Below are 18,060 nucleotides of genomic sequence, written 5' to 3'. Positions count from 1 at the left end.
GAGTGCAGGGCCTCTGGCTGGAGGGTGAATATTTCATTGACATGCTCCTCTCCCTGCTCCAGGGAAGCGGAGGCACTGCGGGTGCTCCTGGAGAACGTGGCAGAGTCGGTCCCCTGGGAAGAAAGGTTTGTCTTAACCAAAGTAGAGCTCATTTCCTGAGGTCAGGGCCCAGCCATACCCTCTGTGGCCTTCCCCTCATCTGTCCGTGTGCTCACCTGCTTAGTCTGCATCCAGCCTCCCCAGCTGCCAGCCCGGCTTGGCCAGTGGGATCCCTGTCCTGTCCCACCTGAAGGGAACTCACGGGCTACACTCAGCGGGTTGGCTTTCTTGTGGCCAGAACCTGCCAGCAGCTGGTGGATTCCCTGATCTGTTCGTGCCTGTGTATGTGACGGGAGTTTGGCCTCCTTGGAGTCATCAGAGCGGATGGGAGGCACTTAGCACAGCCCCAGTGTTGCATTGAACACACATTCTTTAAACACTGGCACCGCACGCACAGAGCTCTGCTGGCCATATTTAGCTAATCCAAGAGGCCCAGCTCCCCGACTCTTTTGGATAACAGCAGCTTGTCATACGAAGACTGTCTGAGAACCGACTTTCCATAAGCCTTAAGAAAAAACACAATTTATCAGAACGGGCCTCAAAGGGCAGCCTTTTCTCAGTAAAGGAAATGTGTTCGTGTGAATCCACGGTTGTCTCTCGGTCTCTTGGTGGTGGTGGGGGGTTTCCCTGCTGTAGTCAACACCCACTGACTTTACCTTACCGCCGGCATCACGTAGAACAAAAATTGCTTGGAATCATGTTTTAAATGGTCTCAGCCCCACAGCTGTCTCAGCCTTGTTTCTTGTGTGTAGGGCGAGCCTGGAGAGCCGGGACCAAAGGGAGGAGTCGGAAGCCGGGGCCCCAGAGGGGAGACGGTAAGATCAGGATGTGCTGTGGCCAATCCTTTGCTGGAAGGTGTGAGGCAGGGGAGATGGGGCCTTTCTCTGGGCTAGCCTTTCTCATTGCAAATTGGGTTGGTCCTAAACAGGTAACTGGATAGTTGCCCCTTGTGTCCTTGGGGATATGACCAAATGCAGTGAGACTGACTGCTTATAAATAGCAAATCAATTTCCAAGTAAGTTTCATTACATCAGGGAAGAGTGGGGAAAGACATTTTTTTCTCATGTTTTTCCTGGTAAGTGAATGTGGGGACTCACTGAAGCTTGAACCACCTTCATTATCGTCCTGCAAATGGTTTGTGACCATGACTAGATGGAGTTTTTCTGCAGAGAAATAAATGTCCTTTGGTTAAAATGGAATCATATCTGATCAGGTCTCACTCCAGATTGAAACTGTTTCCTTTGGATGAGACATCCTAGGAATAGAAGTTATTACCTTGATAACTCATTTTTTAAAATATTATCTAAAGACAATCTGACTGCTCACGAACGATACATTTTTAATATACACTTCTGTACAGGGCAAAGAAATCTATAGACTGTTTTAAGAAAGTTTTGAGAACCCGGTTGATCTGATTTATAATCCCAAACTTTAAAATATTTTTTTGTGTGTGTATGTAACCTCTCTACAGAAAACTGAACTTTGAAGGATCCGTTTCTGTTACTTTCAGTTTCAGAAGCAGAGGGGGAAAAAATCAGGCTTTAAAATCTGTTCAGACCAGAAGGAAATCTCTTGATGGTGTGTCCATAAATTTGGGGGCAATGGCTCTTTAGCTGTTGATGTTTGCTTAAAACTTTAACTAAATAGCATGCTCTGCGTATGTTTTAGAGATACCAGTGTATATATTTCACACATATTGTTCTGATTCTTTTGAAATAGTCAATGGAGTGCAGTTCTGAAAGTCTCCCGCGAGGGTGTGATTGGAGAGCATAGGGAGGGGGGTGTTTGGAAAGAAGGCAGTCCAATGGCATGACCTGGAAGGAGGGAGGGAAGCCACAGGGGGAGAGGAGAGAAGGTCTGAGCGCAGGAGACTCAGGAGGGCGTGAGAGACTGAGTCCTGCGTTCCTGCTAGAATCAAAGAGTCAAGGATGCACTTTGGCAAGGTGACTTTTGGGAGTCCTTTCTGCTCTAAGAGTCTCAGAGATTCCGCGGGCCTTTGATTCCACACCCAAGTGCTGTCTTTCCCGGTGGCTGTCAGATGTTCTTTTTATTGGTGGCACAGCAGCACCATTTTCCCAAAGGAGTCCATGAAGCCCACTTACTTGCAGACGGCTTTCTTGTTTACACATGGAGGATGGGGTGGGAGCAGGAACACTTCCTTGATCTGGGAACCCTTCAGGGACCCAACGACCCTGTGCTCCGGGCTCTAGACAGAATGGTGGTGGGGTGCCCAGCATGGCGGCCTGCAGTAATGCTCCCTTTCCACCCCCAGGGCGATGATGGCAGAGATGGGGTTGGCGGTGAAGGACGCAAAGGCAGAAAAGTGCGTATCTGCTGAGGATTCCTGAGCTTCTGGAGTCTTGTGTCTTTAGAGAAGTATTTCTCAAAATTTTGTTGGAATATCATGAGTTTTTTTTTTGTCTTGGTGACTCCGTGGATATATTCATTTCTGCTCAAGAATAATTTCTTTTAGATGCATGTAAATTAGGACCCAAAACTGAGTTATTTATTTGCCTCTTACAGGGAGAAAGAGGATTCCCTGGATACCCTGGTCCAAAGGTAAATAAATATTCCCCTGGTGGTGAAACGTCACCATTTTGGGGGGCTGCGTCTGGCATGTTCATGGGCTGAAAATCGGAATATTGTGGTGTTAGTGTGGGGTCAGCCGCTTACGAAGGCCCCGCCCTCTCTGAGATACTCCCTCACCCGTTAAGTGGAGGTGACAGTGGACAGCGTACTTGCCTTGGGCCTTGCGAGGGTTGGATCATGACATGGCAATCATACACTTTGTAAACTTGACATGCTCTGATCTGTATGACATCGTCATCATGGGGGCGGTAAACTAAGGCTGCATCTGTGGAGGACACGGACGCACTAGTAACCCAGTGGAATGTAAACCAGAGTTAGCCATTGGGCTGCCCTGGGGAGTGTGGTCCAGATGCCCAGGGGCCCTCCGCTGGACCCTCCGTTTCAGAACTTAATGTGCCTCTTCCTGGCTCTCTTTGCAGGGTGCCCCTGGCGAGCCCGGGACGGATGGAGGACCAGGACCCAAAGGCATCAGGGGCCGAAGGGTGAGTCTGCCCGCACCTGGCTGCAGGTGGGGGATGAGAACACGTGTGGTGAACATTCTCCTTCTTCCCCGGCAACCTGGCTGGTGGCATGTGGGGTACAAGAAAAGGAGTTCTAGGCCCCAGGCCAGTGTCCTCAGGACCCCTTGTGGTTGTCTACACTGCCTTCTTCAGCCGTGCTGCCCTTACGGGGAGGCCCCGGGAGCCCTTCTGCTAACACATCTCAAGGATCACCAGACCCCGCGCTCCCCGCCTCCAAGGCATAACAGTCCTCTTCCTGAAGCTGCTTTTGGCTCCAAATGACTGTCTTCAGTGGATGTTTACTCATCCTCTTAAGATTGCACCGAGGCCTGAATTAGCATGTCGCGGTCTCGATGTGGGAAACGGTTATTTTTAGCTTGAAATATAGTTAAAATCGTCATATGATCCTGTTAATTTGCTCAGTGGAGACAAACTGCATCGTTTACTTTTCCAGGTGGTTTTACCACGTTGGATTGGTTATCTGCACCGAGCGCTGGTCTCACTGATTGCCGTTTATTGCATTCTTGCACATCCGTGGATCGTCTTTTTTTTTTTAATTTTTATTTAAAAATTTTTTGACGTTTATTTTATTTTTGAAAGAGAGAGAGAAAGAGAAGGGGGGGAGGGGCAGAGAAGGAGGGAGACAGTATCCGAAGTGGGCTCCGGGCTCTGAGCTGTCAGCACAGAGCCCGATGCGGGGCTTGAGCTGACGAACTGTAAGATCGTGACCTGAGCCGAAGTCAGGCGTTTAACTGAGCCCGCCAGGCGCCCCTCCATGGATAGTCTTCTTAATCGTTCTTGGGCAAGCATCTCACTGTTTGTTCTGCCTTTTCTAGGGAAATTCAGGACCTCCAGGGGCAATTGGGCAGAAGGGGGACCCTGGCTACCCAGGACCATCTGTAAGTACCCACCCACCCAGTTCCAGTCCAGCCATGGGCTGGAAGCTTTACATGTGTCCCTTTGTAAACTTCCTATAGCCTCCCAGAAAAGACGTGCTGCATTTTTGTTGTCATTGATTTTTTTTTTTTTTTTTATAAACCACTTTTCTTTTGATGTCACAATGGAGAAAAGAGCTTTTGAATTTGAGACTAACCAGAAACGTTCCAAAGAAGTTTCTTGTGGAACCTTGTGGTCTAGGGTATATTGTAATTTGCCTTTATAATTTCCTGGGGTAGGTTTGAGGTTTGTGTACAGGACAAAAAAAAAAAAAAAAAAAAAAAAAAAGAGAGAGAGAGAGAGAGGACAAGTTCTAATACCTCTTGGTTGCATCTTGTAGAAATAGTATAATTTATGTCAGACGTCGGTTTGTGAACTATTTCCTGTGGTCTATAAAATCCCCAAGATAGCTTCTGATTTATGGTTTAAAACCCACGAGTGCTGGGCCACCTGGGGCCAAGAGGGCGACCTACTGCAGCTTTTCCCTTGCATTTCTTCATTATGAATATCTTCGTTTCCTTACTTGAATTTCTCCCTATATTGTCTCCCTACGTTAAATTTCATGAGGTTCAAAGAATGATGGACAATCACTCGTACAAGGAAAGGTGGAGGGATTAGACTGGTCAGACTTGGATAAAGGCTAAGTCAGGTGATTTCTGCCTTTAAGAAAGTGAAGCATTTAATGGAGAAAGTTAAGGCAGTCTGTAGTCTTGTGGAAACGCACCTGACTGGCCCAGGAGACAACTGCTTGGCTGTCAGGGCGGCTGTGTATTGTGATAAGACCCTGAGAGCAGCCATGGTTCTGTCCTTGGACCTCCTCTGGGGTGGTATCCAGCCAGTGTGCTTTAGATCTGGAGCTGAGGCTTAGCTGAGTGACGCGTCGCTGTCCCTTCTGTGAACAGCAGATACTAAGATCGCAGGTGGAAAGAAAGCTCTACTCTGAGGAGAAGTCATGTTTAGACTCGAGCCCAAATGTGTGATCCCTTTGATTTGTCACAACCTTCCAGGTTTTTAGGGTGTGGAGCTTTTCATTTTGCAGGGGAAACACTTCTGTCCTCAAAGTTTCCCCTCTCTTTTGTTCCTTGAGCAGTAAAGTCAGATTTACAGGGAGAGCCTGAAAATGGTCAAGGGCAGCCCAGACCCACCTTTGCTCCCTCAGCCATGTTTCTGTCCCGTTGCTGGTCCCGCGCATCTGTGGTGCTTCTCACCCTCTCCTTCTTGTTCCACAGGGTCCCAAGGGCAACAGAGGTGACTCCATGGATGTAAGTTGCATGTGTGTATCACCAGTCGTTGGGCCGTAAGCCTCTTGTCCGCCCCCCTCACGCTTCTTTCCTTTCTTTTTAAAGCAATGTGCCCTTGTCCAAAGCATCAAAGATAAATGTCGTAAGTACATGATCTTTGCTGTCTGTGATGCACGTCTGCTCTCATGTTTGAAATGCTCATGCAGTACCTGTGTTTCACTTCTCTCTATGTTTCTTTTCTAGCTTGCTGCTACGGTAAGTTGACTTCAGCCATCTGACTTTCTCCTGCGGGAAGAAGACCCCTTTCCCGGTAAGTAAAGTTTGTCTTTGAAAACCTTCCACTTCCCACAGGGCCCCTGGAATGCCCCGTCTTCCCGACGGAACTGGCCTTTGCCTTAGACACCTCGGAGGGGGTGACCCAAGACACGTTTAGCCGGATGAGGGATGTGCTCCTGAGCATCGTGGGCGACCTGACCATTGCTGAGAGCAACTGCCCGCGGGGGGCACGCGTGGCCGTGGTCACCTACAACAACGAGGTGACCACGGAGATCCGGTTTGCCGACTCCAAGAAGAAGTCGGTCCTCTTGGACAAGATCAAGAACCTTCAGGTGGCTCTGACGTCCAAGCAACAGAGTCTGGAAACGGCCATGTCCTTCGTGGCCAGAAACACGTTTAAGCGTGTGAGGAACGGATTCCTGATGAGGAAAGTGGCTGTTTTCTTCAGCAATAAGCCCACGAGGGCGTCCCCACAGCTCAGGGAGGCTGTGCTAAAGCTTTCGGATGCGGGGATCACCCCCTTGTTCCTCACGAGCCAGGAGGACCGGCAGCTTATCAGCGCGTTGCAGGTCTGTACCCTGTGGGCACGGTTGACATCTCCTTTGGCTCTTCTTGGGCTCTGAGAATGTTCTCGGGCACCTGGTGCCTGCTTGATGGATTCATGCACCATAGTTTCCAAAAGCTCCTGGATGAGGCTGTTGTGATTGGCAGCTACTTGAGCGATATTTCCGGGACAGCCGAGTGGCTCTGGCTCTAGAGCGACATCCACATGCCTGTGATTTATTCCCACTGGGTCCTTCCTCACCTGCTGGAGGAGACTCTCCCAGGGCTGACCCTGAGGCCACCAGTGCCCTAAGGAGGTCCCCCAGACGTCCATGCACCCCTGTTCCAACCTTTCTTCAGCCAGGATGGTCAGCCTTCGCGGTGAAGCCGCACAGTGCTCCCTTGTCGTTTGCTTAAATAGCTGGTTTAATTGTGACAATGATATATGTCATAATTGGCTAATTCATCACTTAATATTTACTCAGTGCCAATGATGGCTGCATTGCTCAGGCCGAGTGGGCAGTGGGCATGATGGGAAAGAGCCCTTGTTCCAGCCTGCCCACTTTCTAGCTTTAAGTCACCGAAGTAATATGGTCATGTCACTTAACCTCTCTGTGTTTTAGGTTTCTCGCCTGTGAAAGGCAAAGTGGGGGAGGGATGGTCCCTACCGTCTTCCCTCCAAGACTGGGTATTCTATGGTTTTACCCCTGCCCACGTCAGCGAAAGACGGTCTGGTCATTGGTACCGTCCCTCAAGGTTTATTCTGCCAAACCACAGGCCAGTTTGAGCACACAACGCTGGGCCTGGGAATCCAGCTTGGGCTTTCAGCTGTCTGCCCTCATAAGGGGCTCATTTATGTACATTTTCCCTCGTGTGGGCTGAGTGACCCAGAACCACTTGTGTTTCTTAACAGCAGTGTCCCAGCAAGTTCGAAAAGTCAATTATTCATTCATTAGTTAACTTTACTTTTACACGCAATGAATACTTAGTGATGGGGTCCCAAGGCACCGTGATGAGCAGGGCTTATTGAACCTTCTAGAAGCGATTTCACTACCTGCCTTGTGGTTAAATCCCCTTCTGGGAGAGTTTGGAGCTAACGTGTGTCAGTGGCTGTTACTGTGGCCGAGAATAACTGTGCCACTCAAGTGCCCACTATTTCCTAGAGCTATAGCAGCCATTTCCCACGCATCATGTAATTGGACATGGGGAATTTAACATTACCCCCATTTTCGGCTCAGGAAATTGGACCTTGGAGAGGTTAAATAATTTTCCTTCGGGCCCAGTGGAAAGTTCAGGAGAGAGATCTGAACTTCAGCTCAGCTCCACAGAAGAAAGCCTGTGTTTTCCTATTAAGCTCAGCACCTCCTCCCAAACCCCACCAACACCACCCCCGAGAAGAGGGGGTGATCTGTTGGGAAGCTTATTTTACGGACACGACTCGACTCCGCTGCTCCATTTTCAAGTGGTTACTTATCACGGACACTCCTACCAAGCATTTCCTTTTGTTTGAACCAGATCAATAACACCGCAGTGGGACATGCGCTTGTCCTGCCCCCTAGGAGAGACCTCACCGACTTCTTGAAGACCGTCCTGACGTGTCACGTTTGCCTGGGTAAGGGCTTCTCGAACAGGACAGTCTGTTACAAGATGTACTGTACTATCCACGGGGCGACATTTGAACGAATATTTGTCATCCATGTAAAGGGCCTGAGTTGCATGAAGATTCATCATGCCTTGCATTTGCCAGTGTAATTCCTACATAAGTAGTTTCCATATTTAAAGTGGAACCCCTCAGGCCGAGCTTCTCTTTGATAGATAGGAAATAAAGGAGGAAGTAGGCTCTGCTTACATTTTGACCTTGGAGTCCAGATTTCAATGATCTGGCTTTGTGCCTTTCTAGAACACATTTCTTCAGCGTGGCGAAGAAGCAGTTTTCTTCCCTCCCTTCCCTTCCCCTCCCCTCTCTTCTCTCCCCTCCCCTCCCTTCTCCCCAATTCTTCTTTCTCCCTTCCTCTCCCCCTCCTCCCCATCCTTCTTCCCCTTCCCTCTCCCCTGCTTCCTTCCCTTCCCCCTCACTCTCCCTCCTCCACCCTTTTTTCCCTTCCCTGTTTCCCTCTCCCTCCAGCATCTCCCCTCCTCCCTCTCCCTCCCCCTCCTCTCCCTCCTCTTCCTCCTTCTAACGCCAATACCATAGTATCAGAATAAGGATTTCAGCTCACTGATCTGTTTGATTGAGTGTTAGGTGATGAAAACTGAAATCTGGCCACAAAAAGGCAGCAAGCGATGAATAGGCTTCTGTATTATGTGACGATTTAATTACCCCAGACTGCCAACAGATTAATGTACAGTCTTGCAGTGGGAGTCACAGAATAAACGGGCTGCCTGTCTTCTTTCTAGACATCTGCAACATTGACCCGTCCTGTGGCTTTGGCAGCTGGAGGCCTTCCTTCAGGGACAGGAGAGCGGCGGGCAGCGACGCGGACATTGACCTGGCTTTCGTCTTAGATAGCTCCGAGTCCACCAGCCTGTTCCAGTTCAATGAGATGAGGAAGTACATAGGGTACCTGGTCAGACAGCTGGACCTGAGCCCAGACCCCAAGGCCGCCCAGCACTTTGCCAGGGTGGCGGTGGTGCAGCACGCGCCCTATGAGTCGGCAGGGAACGCCAGCGTGCCCCCCGTGAAGGTGGAGTTCTCCCTGACGGACTACGGCTCCAAGGAGAAGCTGGTGGACTTTCTCAGCAGCAGAATGACACAGCTGCAGGGCACCAGGGACTTGGGCCGCGCCATCCAATACACCATAGAGAACGTCTTCGAAAGCGCACCCAACCCACGGGACATGAAAGTCGTGGTTCTGATGCTGACGGGAGAGGTTGACAAGCAGCAGCTGGAAGAGGCCCAGGGGGTCATCTTGCAGGCCAAGTGCAAGGGTTACTTCTTCGTGATTCTGGGCATTGGCAGGAAGGTGAATGTCAAGGAGCTGTACAACTTCGCCAGTGAGCCAAGCGACGTCTTCTTCAAACTGTTGGATAAGTCGACCGAGCTCAACGAGGAGCCGCTGATGCGCTTTGGGAGGTTGTTGCCGTCCTTCGTCAGCAGTAAGTCCTTCAGGGGACAGCGTGGGCCTGGGTCAGGGTCTTCCTGCCAGCCCATACCCTCGGGCCATCAGGGACGTGGGGCCGCGGGCGCGGAAGAGACGTCTAGCGTGCTGATGCCGACTTGTTCGTTCATTCAACACACATACGTATGACACCTGCCATATCTCAGACACACTTTAGGAGCCAAGGTTGACAGTGAACCCACAGCTGGACATCCTGTCCTTGGTGACTCCTATATTCAACCAAGTTTGATGGGCGCCTCCCAGCCATAGACTCTGCGAGTATACCGCGGATTAAGTGCCCACTTATTATGCATGACATAAAAAATGGGGAAGCTCCTAGAAGGAGTTGCATTGATCTGGGCTTAGCCGCTAGCCCCATACTTGGAAAGTTCTGGGCCTTTGCTCATGGGACTCTCCTCCCTGGGATCTCTCTCCACCTGTGCTTTAGCGGCAAACCCACAATCATCCTCAAAGCATATCTCTAGTTGCCCCTACTCACCGTGAATGCTCCTTACTCCCAAGGCTTTCTCATCGTTAGTCTGGATGCTAATTACCATATCTATCCCAAGGCCTGCTGGTTATTCATTTGTGTGATCTGTGGTCCCAGTAGAATGCATGGTCCCTGAGGGAGGGTATCGTTCTCCTGATGCCCCAGGGCCGGGCCACGGCTCATGGCCCCAGGTCAGCGCAGTTCATGGCCCCAGGTCAGCAGAGGAGAGTGTCTCATAAGTGAGGGAGCTGTAGGAAGTAGGAACAAACACGCATGTGTGGAGAGTTTATTATTCAAGGGAAAGGTGAGCTCTGTGAAAACAGCGTTCTGGTTTGTGAAGGCCTGTCCCTCCAGAGTCTTAGAGGAAAAACATGAAGCAAAGGTAGGCCAGCAGGTTCACACTGGGAACGCTATCACTGCCTTCCAAAGATTAAAAATAAAAGTTTTATTAAACACAGCATTGAGAAAATATTACAAGTAATTCGATCACAATTTGATGTTCAGGAGCTTGGAACCTGTTAAACTCTGTGATTTTTCTTTGATTCCTATCTTCCCTTCACACTGAGTGAATCTTTTCTTCAAACCTCATCACCCAACTATTGCCAAACAAAAGATTTTGGCTTGAGATGTTTTATGGATCGAGGACCGGTAGGCTTACTGTTTAAATTGATTGGACTTAGCTTGTCTGGGGGAATGAATGAACTCAACAAATACACACGGACTGCCTGCTGTGGGCTCCACTGAACTCGTTAGCAGATTAATTTTAATTTGCATGGGATCTACAGGCACTTGCAAGATATTTTTTTCCCTCTCTTTCTCTGCAGGTGAAAATGCTTTTTACTTGTCCCCAGATATCAGGAAACAGTGTGATTGGTTCCAAGGGGACCAACTGACAAAGAATCCTGTGAAGTTTGGTCACAAACAGTTGTAAGTATCGTCACGATTGTCTTAAAAACTACGGTGCTAGAGAGAGGGCGGAGGTCCTCCAGACAATGTCTAACTTCATGACGGGGACGTTGAAATCCAGAGACTGTGACTTCCCGGGGGACACGTGGAGCATGCTCTGCAGAGAATCTGTTGTATCCCTTCCCTTTTGCTGCGGAGCAGACTGCCCGAAACGTAGTGGCTTAAAACAACTGTTTATTTAACGCACGGTTCTGTGGGTTAGCAGTTTCTGCTTGGGCTCAGCTGGGCTCGCTCACATGTTTGTGGTCATGTCAGCTGTCGGCTGTGGACGGTGGTCAGGATGGTCTCGGCCAGTTGGCTCGCCTCGGCTCCACATGGCCTCTCCTTCTCCAGGAGGCAGTGTTGGGAGTTGGCTCCCAGGTGGATGGGAAGGGTTCTGTGAGAGAAGGCAGAGGCCGTGAGGCCTCTTGGGGCCGAGACTGGAGCCAGCGAACGGTTACTTCTGCCGCAGTCTGTTGGCCAAGGCAGGTCCAGTGGGCCAGCCGGGCTAGATTCAACAGCGGGGGACTACACTCCATGGGAGGCCCTGTCACATCACACTGTGAAGGGCATGGGAACAGACAGGGTGGGGAGTTGGGGCCATGTGTTTAAACAGTCTACGGCACCTGGTGTGAAATGACCTCGTATGGAAGGACTGAATACATTAACCAAGAAATGGGCTCCGAGACTTAAAACGATTAGTGCCATGATAACATAGGTGATGGCGGTGACATCGGGAGGCGACGTGCGTGTTCTTCCAGAAAGGCAGACGAGAGGGTGGGGGCTGGGGGCTCGTACCCACAGGGATGCTGCCTCAGCTCGGTCTTTGGTGCCAACTCCAGGAGCGGAGAGGAGGGCCGGGTGGCCTTGTGACAGAGGGCTAGGCGATGGCCACGTGGTGGCAGGAACTGAGCCCGGCTGATATGCCAGCAAGTTGTGCCCCTAAAGGGCGTGCCACAGACTGTCACGCTTAGTCGGGGAGCAGAGGGTTCTGCCTGTAGCCCCCAGAGGAGATGCAGACCCGACTTAATCCTTGAAAAATGAGTATGTGGCTTTCTCCCGGTTGACCTCCAGGGTGGGGACAGAGAACCGCCTCCCTCTACCAGCCCTTCTGTCCTTCAGCTCTTGCCCTTGTCCCTGGAGAAAGGTACTCCGTTCTCAGGCTGAAAATCACTGCTGAGGGCACTGTGACCCTTTCTGGTGTCGTGATGTGTGTCCTGCTCTGTCCAGGTTCAGGGGCTCTCTTTCCCTCGCCTTAATTATCTTTGGGATTCCTCTCAAACATTCTTAACCTGATCTTTAGGAAGACAGAATGGGCAATATAACATAGTATTTGAGGTTTTATGACACCAACTGAAAAATCTACTGCCGAACACATGGAGCGTGACGGCTCTAGGAATTCACGAGTGCCCATCTCGGGGCTGGAAGTGGACACGGGGTGGATCCGTGCGGCTGTTGGTGGATCCGTGTCTCCTTATGTTGCCATTCTTTCTAGACGTTCATAATAGATCAAGACATTGTGAAAAAAAAAAAAAAAACAACCACACACGCGAAAATTAATGCAAACAAACACACACAATAAGGTCTGGGAGTGAAAGTATACACCGACCTTAAAATTTTGAGCTCAGCACAGCATTTGGTTGAATGGATATTTTCTTATCATGAGAGTAGCTGTTAACGGGTTTTTTTTTTTTTTTTAATTCTTGGTGTATATGTTTCAGTTGGTCAATTTTTACATTTCGAATGCTGTTCGAGTATTATTACTGTAATTTTGCTAACAAGAATAATAATTAAAGTATTTATTATTGTCTCTTTATGTTCTCCTGCCCTTATTGTATAAATTAGAATTAAGATGACAGATGTACATACAGTACAATATAAGCTTCACTTTTTAAAGGAATAATTTATTTTGAGAGAGAGAGAGAGAGAGAGCAGGGAGAGGAGGGGCAGAGAGAGAGAGGAAGAGAGAGAATCCCAAGCAGGCTCCCCACAGTCAGCACAGAGCCCCGCTCGGGGCTTGAACTCACCAACTGTGACATTACGATCTGAGCTGAAACCAAGAGTCAAGACGCTTAACTGACTCAGCCACCCGGGTGCCCCTGTGGGCTTCATTTTTAATGATTCTATTACTTTATATGCTTTTCAGTATCTTTTCTGTGGCACGATTCTAAAAGGAAAGAATTTAATATAAGCAATACTGATGTGTAATATCAGAACTACTGCGTGCATTTTGATAAAGCAGCAAATTTCACATAGCTCGTGGGATTGTGTTTTTGTAAAGTGTAGGTAGCTGGCAAAGACATGCAATGTTTAACAATAGTTAAATATTAAACAATATTTTATTATATTATATATTCTATAATATTACATTTATATATAATATTATATAATATATAATACACATATTTTACATATGTATTATGTATATGTACATATGCATATTATAATATGTAATATTATATAATATATAAAATATTTTATATATTATATATTTATAATATATAATATATTAATATATATTATTATATATTAATATATGTAATTATATCATATAATTATATTATATATTATTAATTATAATTAATAATATATATTATTATATAATATAATATATTTATATATTATATATTTATATTTATATATTTTATATATTATATAATATTACACTAATTTATATAAATATATAAATATACTTATATTACATGATAAATTAAATAATTAAATATCAAACAACAATATTAAACAGTACTTAATTTGTCTTAACAGAAATATTCCAAATAACGTGACTTTGAGTCCCGCATCCAAACTAGTGACCACAGCGAAGCCAGTGGCCTCCACAGAAGCGGTGACCACCACGACGAAACCAGTCACAGTAGTAAACCTGCCGGCCTCTAAGCCGGTCGCAGCAAAGCCAGCTGCGCCCAAACCGGCGGCCTCGAGACCGGTGTCTGGGAGACCTGTGGCCGCCAAGCCCGAGGCCACCAAGACGGCCACGGTCAGACCCGCGGTGGCTGCGAAGCCAGCGGCCGCGAAGCCGGCGGCCGCGAAGCCAGCAGCTGTGAGACCCCCTGCTGCAGCCAAACCAGCGGCCACCAAGCCCGAGGCCGCCAAGCCCCAGGCCGCCAAACTGGCCACCAGCAAGACAGACGCTGCTAAGCCCGTGGGTAAGAAAGCACTGTGAGGGCCCAGCTGTGACATCCTTATTCCCTGTGCTCAGGGCACGTCCTTCGAAGCCTGTCTATAAAGCACTTGAAACGCCGTCACTGAGCTGGGATTTGTGCATCTAGATGACGATGCGTTTTAGAAGGTGCCGGTCAGAGCGTGCGATTGTCAAAGCGTTGCTTTTTTTCTGTTAGGAAGCGGTCTGTTTCTTAGCTCTGTGAGGCTGGGGTGCTCCTCTCAAAAAGCAGGTGAAATGGGTCTCCCGCCCTCTGCTGCCTCCTTCCCCCACTGCCCACCCCGGGCCCCGAACCCCATCTCGGGTTTTCCCTCGGGAAGGAGGCCCCAAGATGCATGCTGTGGCAATATCGGGATGTTTGGTGAATATTGCCAATATTGGGATGTTGGCAATATTGGGATGATTCCAATAGTGGGCAAGTCACAGCCTGGACGATCACCCCCCTGCCCCACAAATGCTGTCCATGGGGAAGACACCTTCCAGATGGAATGAGATATGAGGGTGGGCGGGCTTAATGAGACCCAGAATTTGTTTTATTTTTTCCTCTGACTCTAGAAGATACTAGAGAGTCACAAACCATATAGAAAGGTGAAGGCGGAATGAGTGTGTCTGCGAAAGGTAGAAATTGTCTTCATTTGATGAACAGAGAGAAAGCAGGGATTCCTTTAAAAGAATTTCCTGTCACGCCCTGGAGTTTAAATTTAACACATTCTAAATTACGGAGCTCATTCTGTTTTGGATGTCTCAGTTCAGATTAGCACACTGGACTGTGTGTTTTCTTTTTCTTTTTTTTATGTTCATTTATTTTTGAGAGAGAGAGAGTGAGTGGGAGCAGAGGAAGGACAGAGAGAGGGACAGAATCCGAAGCAGGCTCCAGGCCCTGAGCTGTCAGCACGGAGCCCGACGCGGGGCTCGAAGTCACAAACCGCGAGATCGTGACCTGAGCCAGAGTCGGATGCTCAACCGACTGAACCCCCCCCAGGTGCCCCTGGACTGTGTGTTTTCAAAGTTTCTCCTTAACAGCACAGATTCCCCATAGAAAAGAAATAGTGATGCATCTTGCTGCTGAATAATGAGATTATGAATTCCACGTTTCGTGTATGTCGGTAGCCTACGAGACTAACGGTTCTCAGGCGCTCAAACAAGAAATTAGTTCCTTGCTCACCCGAATTCCCACCCAGTTGCCTGCTGATACATCGCTTCTGTTCTTCTGCTGCCTGTGTGCTACAGTCACGTGGGGTTTTAAGTTTTATCCCCACATTCTGCTTCCATCTGTTTTCCAGTTAAGGCGTCCCGGGAGGTCCAGGTGTCAGACGTCACAGAGAACAGCGCCAGAATCCACTGGGAGAGGCCCGAGCCCCCCAGTCCGTACTTTTATGACCTCACTGTCACCTCGGCCCACGATCAGTCCCTGGTGCTGAGGCAGAACCTGTCGGTCACGGAGCGTGCCATCGGGGGCCTGCTCGCTGGGCACACGTACCACGTGGTGGTGCTTTGCTACTTGAAGTCTCAGGTCAGAGCTGCCTACCAAGGAAGTTTCACTACAAGTGAGTACGCGAGCCACCCTGAGCAGCCAGTACCTGATTTCCGCATGGACTGTCAAACAGGGCACAAAGGGGATGGTTCTTATTCACTGGATCTGAAATGAGGAGGTTGTCCTGGGTGTTTTGGTTGTGCCCCATTTCATAAATTAATCCCGCGGAAGATGGGTTCCTTGTGAACTGTTGTCCTGCCGTGGGGGTCCTGGGATGCTTTATGGGGGAAAGCCAGATCCGTTTGGCCTAAGGTGAAGCCCCTTCTCTGGGAGAAAGAAATACATTCGTGGACCCTGACTGGGGACTTGACTGCCCACCACGACCGTGTTTCTAAAGTTTGTTTGCAAGTTCAGTGAACAGAAAACACCCCCCAGAGTCACTGGCTTCTCAGAGGGGAACCTAGGAGTCCCTGCTTCTTACCACCCTAAGACCAGGGGACACACACAGCCAGGCGCAGAGGGCATCACATCCCATCCCCGGTGCAGCAGGCTGTGGCTCTGCCCTCCGTGGCTGCTTGTCTCCCTGGCTCGGCCTCGCCACCGAGGCCCTCGACCTGCCCTTGCATGTGTTTCCAGGCTCTGTTAGCTACAATGCCACCATCCCCCTCCCCTTTGAACCTTCTCCCGGATTCCCCCACCCCCATGCCTTTCTATTTGGGCTAGCGTAATTCAGGTCAAGGAATTATGCCTGAAGAAAGGGAATTCCCATCAGTCACCATGTAATCTGTGAAGATGTGGGTGCAAAACGCCTTCCACGCTGGGGCTCCATTTTCATGGACGGAACCATGTGGATGGAGGAGGTTACATGGGAAATGGGAGGATTTGTTCAGAGTTCAGAGATTCCCTCCATTTGCCCAATGAGATGAGTGGACCTCGGGAGTGTCTGTAGAGACTTGGCCTGTCTCTGTGTGTCGGTGGCTCACCCTTGCATGAGATGGTAACCCAGAAAGGCAGCCAGCCTCAGTTGCTGAGAATTCCTAAGCCCTTCCGTGTCTGTGTTTCTTACCAGTCGCATGTATTTTCTCTTTTCTAGAGAAAGCTCAGCCTCCGTCTCCACCACAAGCAAGGTCAGCTTCTAGTTCAACCATCAATCTGATGGTGAGCACAGAGCCATTGGCTGGTGGTGAAGCAGGTGAGTTGTGAAGTATTGGGTCCATTAACAACACTAAGAAAGCATTCTACCAGACATTAAAACAAATTTTGTTTATTTACTTTGAGAGAGAGAGAGGGAGAGAGGGAGAGAGAGAAATGGAGAGCACGTGTGTGAGCCAGGGAGGGGCAGAGAGTGGGAGAGAGAATCCCAAGCAGCCTCCACACTGTCAGTGCAGAGCCAGACTTGGAGATTGATCCCATGAACCATGAGATGTGACCTGAGCCAAAACCAAGAGTCAGATGCTTAGCCAACTGAGCCAACCGGGCGCCCCTCTACCAGAAATTTCAAAGCCTTTGAAGCCTCGACTCTGGGTCATCCACTGGGATTCTGATTCTCAGGCAAGTCTGGCTTCTATGGGAATGTTCCACCTCGGCTCTTTGTGGCCCAATGTGGTGTGATTCTGTGTAGTCCAAGTTGTAAATAGTGACTTTCCTTTCCTGTCACCAGACTCTTAAAGCCAGATGGCCGTTGCTTTGGGGCTATAGCCAGGAGTTCATGTGTCTGTTCATCGGAGTCCCCTGAGCCTCCTGTTGGGACTAGAGTTGATTTATGGTTCATGAAGCTGGAAGCATAGGGATTTGTCCACTCAGTGACTTAATCTAATGACAGCTGCTTAAAAGAACACAAGACAACCAAGATTAGAACCCGTGAAAGGCATGCGTTTGGAAGCGAACCACGGGAGGGATGTTCTGGTCCTCATTCCCTAAGCACACACCTTGGCTTACCCTATCATCCCACTGTCCATGTGCCTGAGCCCAAGTGTGTGTACCCTTATGTGAGTGACGAGTTCGACCTGTTTCTGGAACCGACAGCTGATACGTGCTTTTGTTCCTGGGCAGTGGGATTCTGTGATCCTTCCAGACCTTCGCCCTTGTCCAGTGGACCCTGAGCTTAGACTGTTCTCCCTTGAGAAACTGATTATTGATATAGTTGGTGTGCTCTGCGTATATATGTGTTCTTCAGAAGATGTTGGCACCGGTCTCCGAAGTCAAAATTCCATGGGCATTTACCTATGGTATTGTTTTATAGACCCCCCTCGCTGTGAAGATAAGTCCTTATTCTTTGATATGCTGGCCGCCATCCGGAGAAGGAAGGCGTTCCTCTTTACAATGTTTATTTCTGCAGTGGACTCTGATAGAAGGCATTTGCCGAGGCACGTTGCCTTTGTTCTGGATTTAAAAGCTCTGTGCTTTCTCAATACTCATGGCATTGTCAGAAGCAGCGACACATTGCTTTCTGAGCCATTAGTGAGGATTCTTTCTTCTTTTCCTTTCTCTTTCTTTCTTTCTTTCTTTCTTTCTTTCTTTCTTTCTTTCTTTCTTCTTTCTCCCTTTGAGAGAGAGAGAGAAAGAAAGTGCACAAGCCAGGGAGAGGGGCAGAGGAACAGGGAGAGAGTCTTAAGGAGGCTCCGTGTCCGGGGCGGAGGCCGACACGGGGCTCGATCTCATGAACCGTGAACTGTGAGATCATGACATCGA

General features: G+C 48.9%; 1 protein-coding gene across 7 annotated transcripts in view; it reads left to right on the top strand.

Annotated features, from left to right (window-relative positions):
- The window catches only part of COL6A3 (collagen type VI alpha 3 chain), a 79,870-nt gene that overhangs the window by 54,649 nt on the left and 7,161 nt on the right, over window positions 1–18,060 (top strand). For all 7 annotated transcript variants that reach the window (XM_027046883.2, XM_027046900.2, XM_027046893.2 and 4 more), the window contains 16 exons: window positions 63–125; window positions 852–914; window positions 2,372–2,422; window positions 2,623–2,658; window positions 3,108–3,170; window positions 4,025–4,087; window positions 5,354–5,386; window positions 5,471–5,507; window positions 5,609–5,620; window positions 5,717–6,210; window positions 7,700–7,796; window positions 8,582–9,280; window positions 10,597–10,699; window positions 13,484–13,881; window positions 15,179–15,442; window positions 16,463–16,561. In XM_027046883.2, the coding sequence (XP_026902684.2) occupies window positions 63–125; window positions 852–914; window positions 2,372–2,422; window positions 2,623–2,658; window positions 3,108–3,170; window positions 4,025–4,087; window positions 5,354–5,386; window positions 5,471–5,507; window positions 5,609–5,620; window positions 5,717–6,210; window positions 7,700–7,796; window positions 8,582–9,280; window positions 10,597–10,699; window positions 13,484–13,881; window positions 15,179–15,442; window positions 16,463–16,561 (2,575 nt within the window). The remainder of the gene's footprint in view (window positions 1–62; window positions 126–851; window positions 915–2,371; window positions 2,423–2,622; window positions 2,659–3,107; window positions 3,171–4,024; window positions 4,088–5,353; window positions 5,387–5,470; window positions 5,508–5,608; window positions 5,621–5,716; window positions 6,211–7,699; window positions 7,797–8,581; window positions 9,281–10,596; window positions 10,700–13,483; window positions 13,882–15,178; window positions 15,443–16,462; window positions 16,562–18,060) is intronic.

Source organism: Acinonyx jubatus, chromosome C1 (genome assembly GCF_027475565.1).
Source record: "Acinonyx jubatus isolate Ajub_Pintada_27869175 chromosome C1, VMU_Ajub_asm_v1.0, whole genome shotgun sequence".
NCBI lineage: Eukaryota > Metazoa > Chordata > Mammalia > Carnivora > Felidae > Acinonyx > Acinonyx jubatus.
The sequence above is the reverse complement of the archived record's forward strand: the minus strand, read 5'-3'. Positions and strand labels throughout refer to the sequence as shown.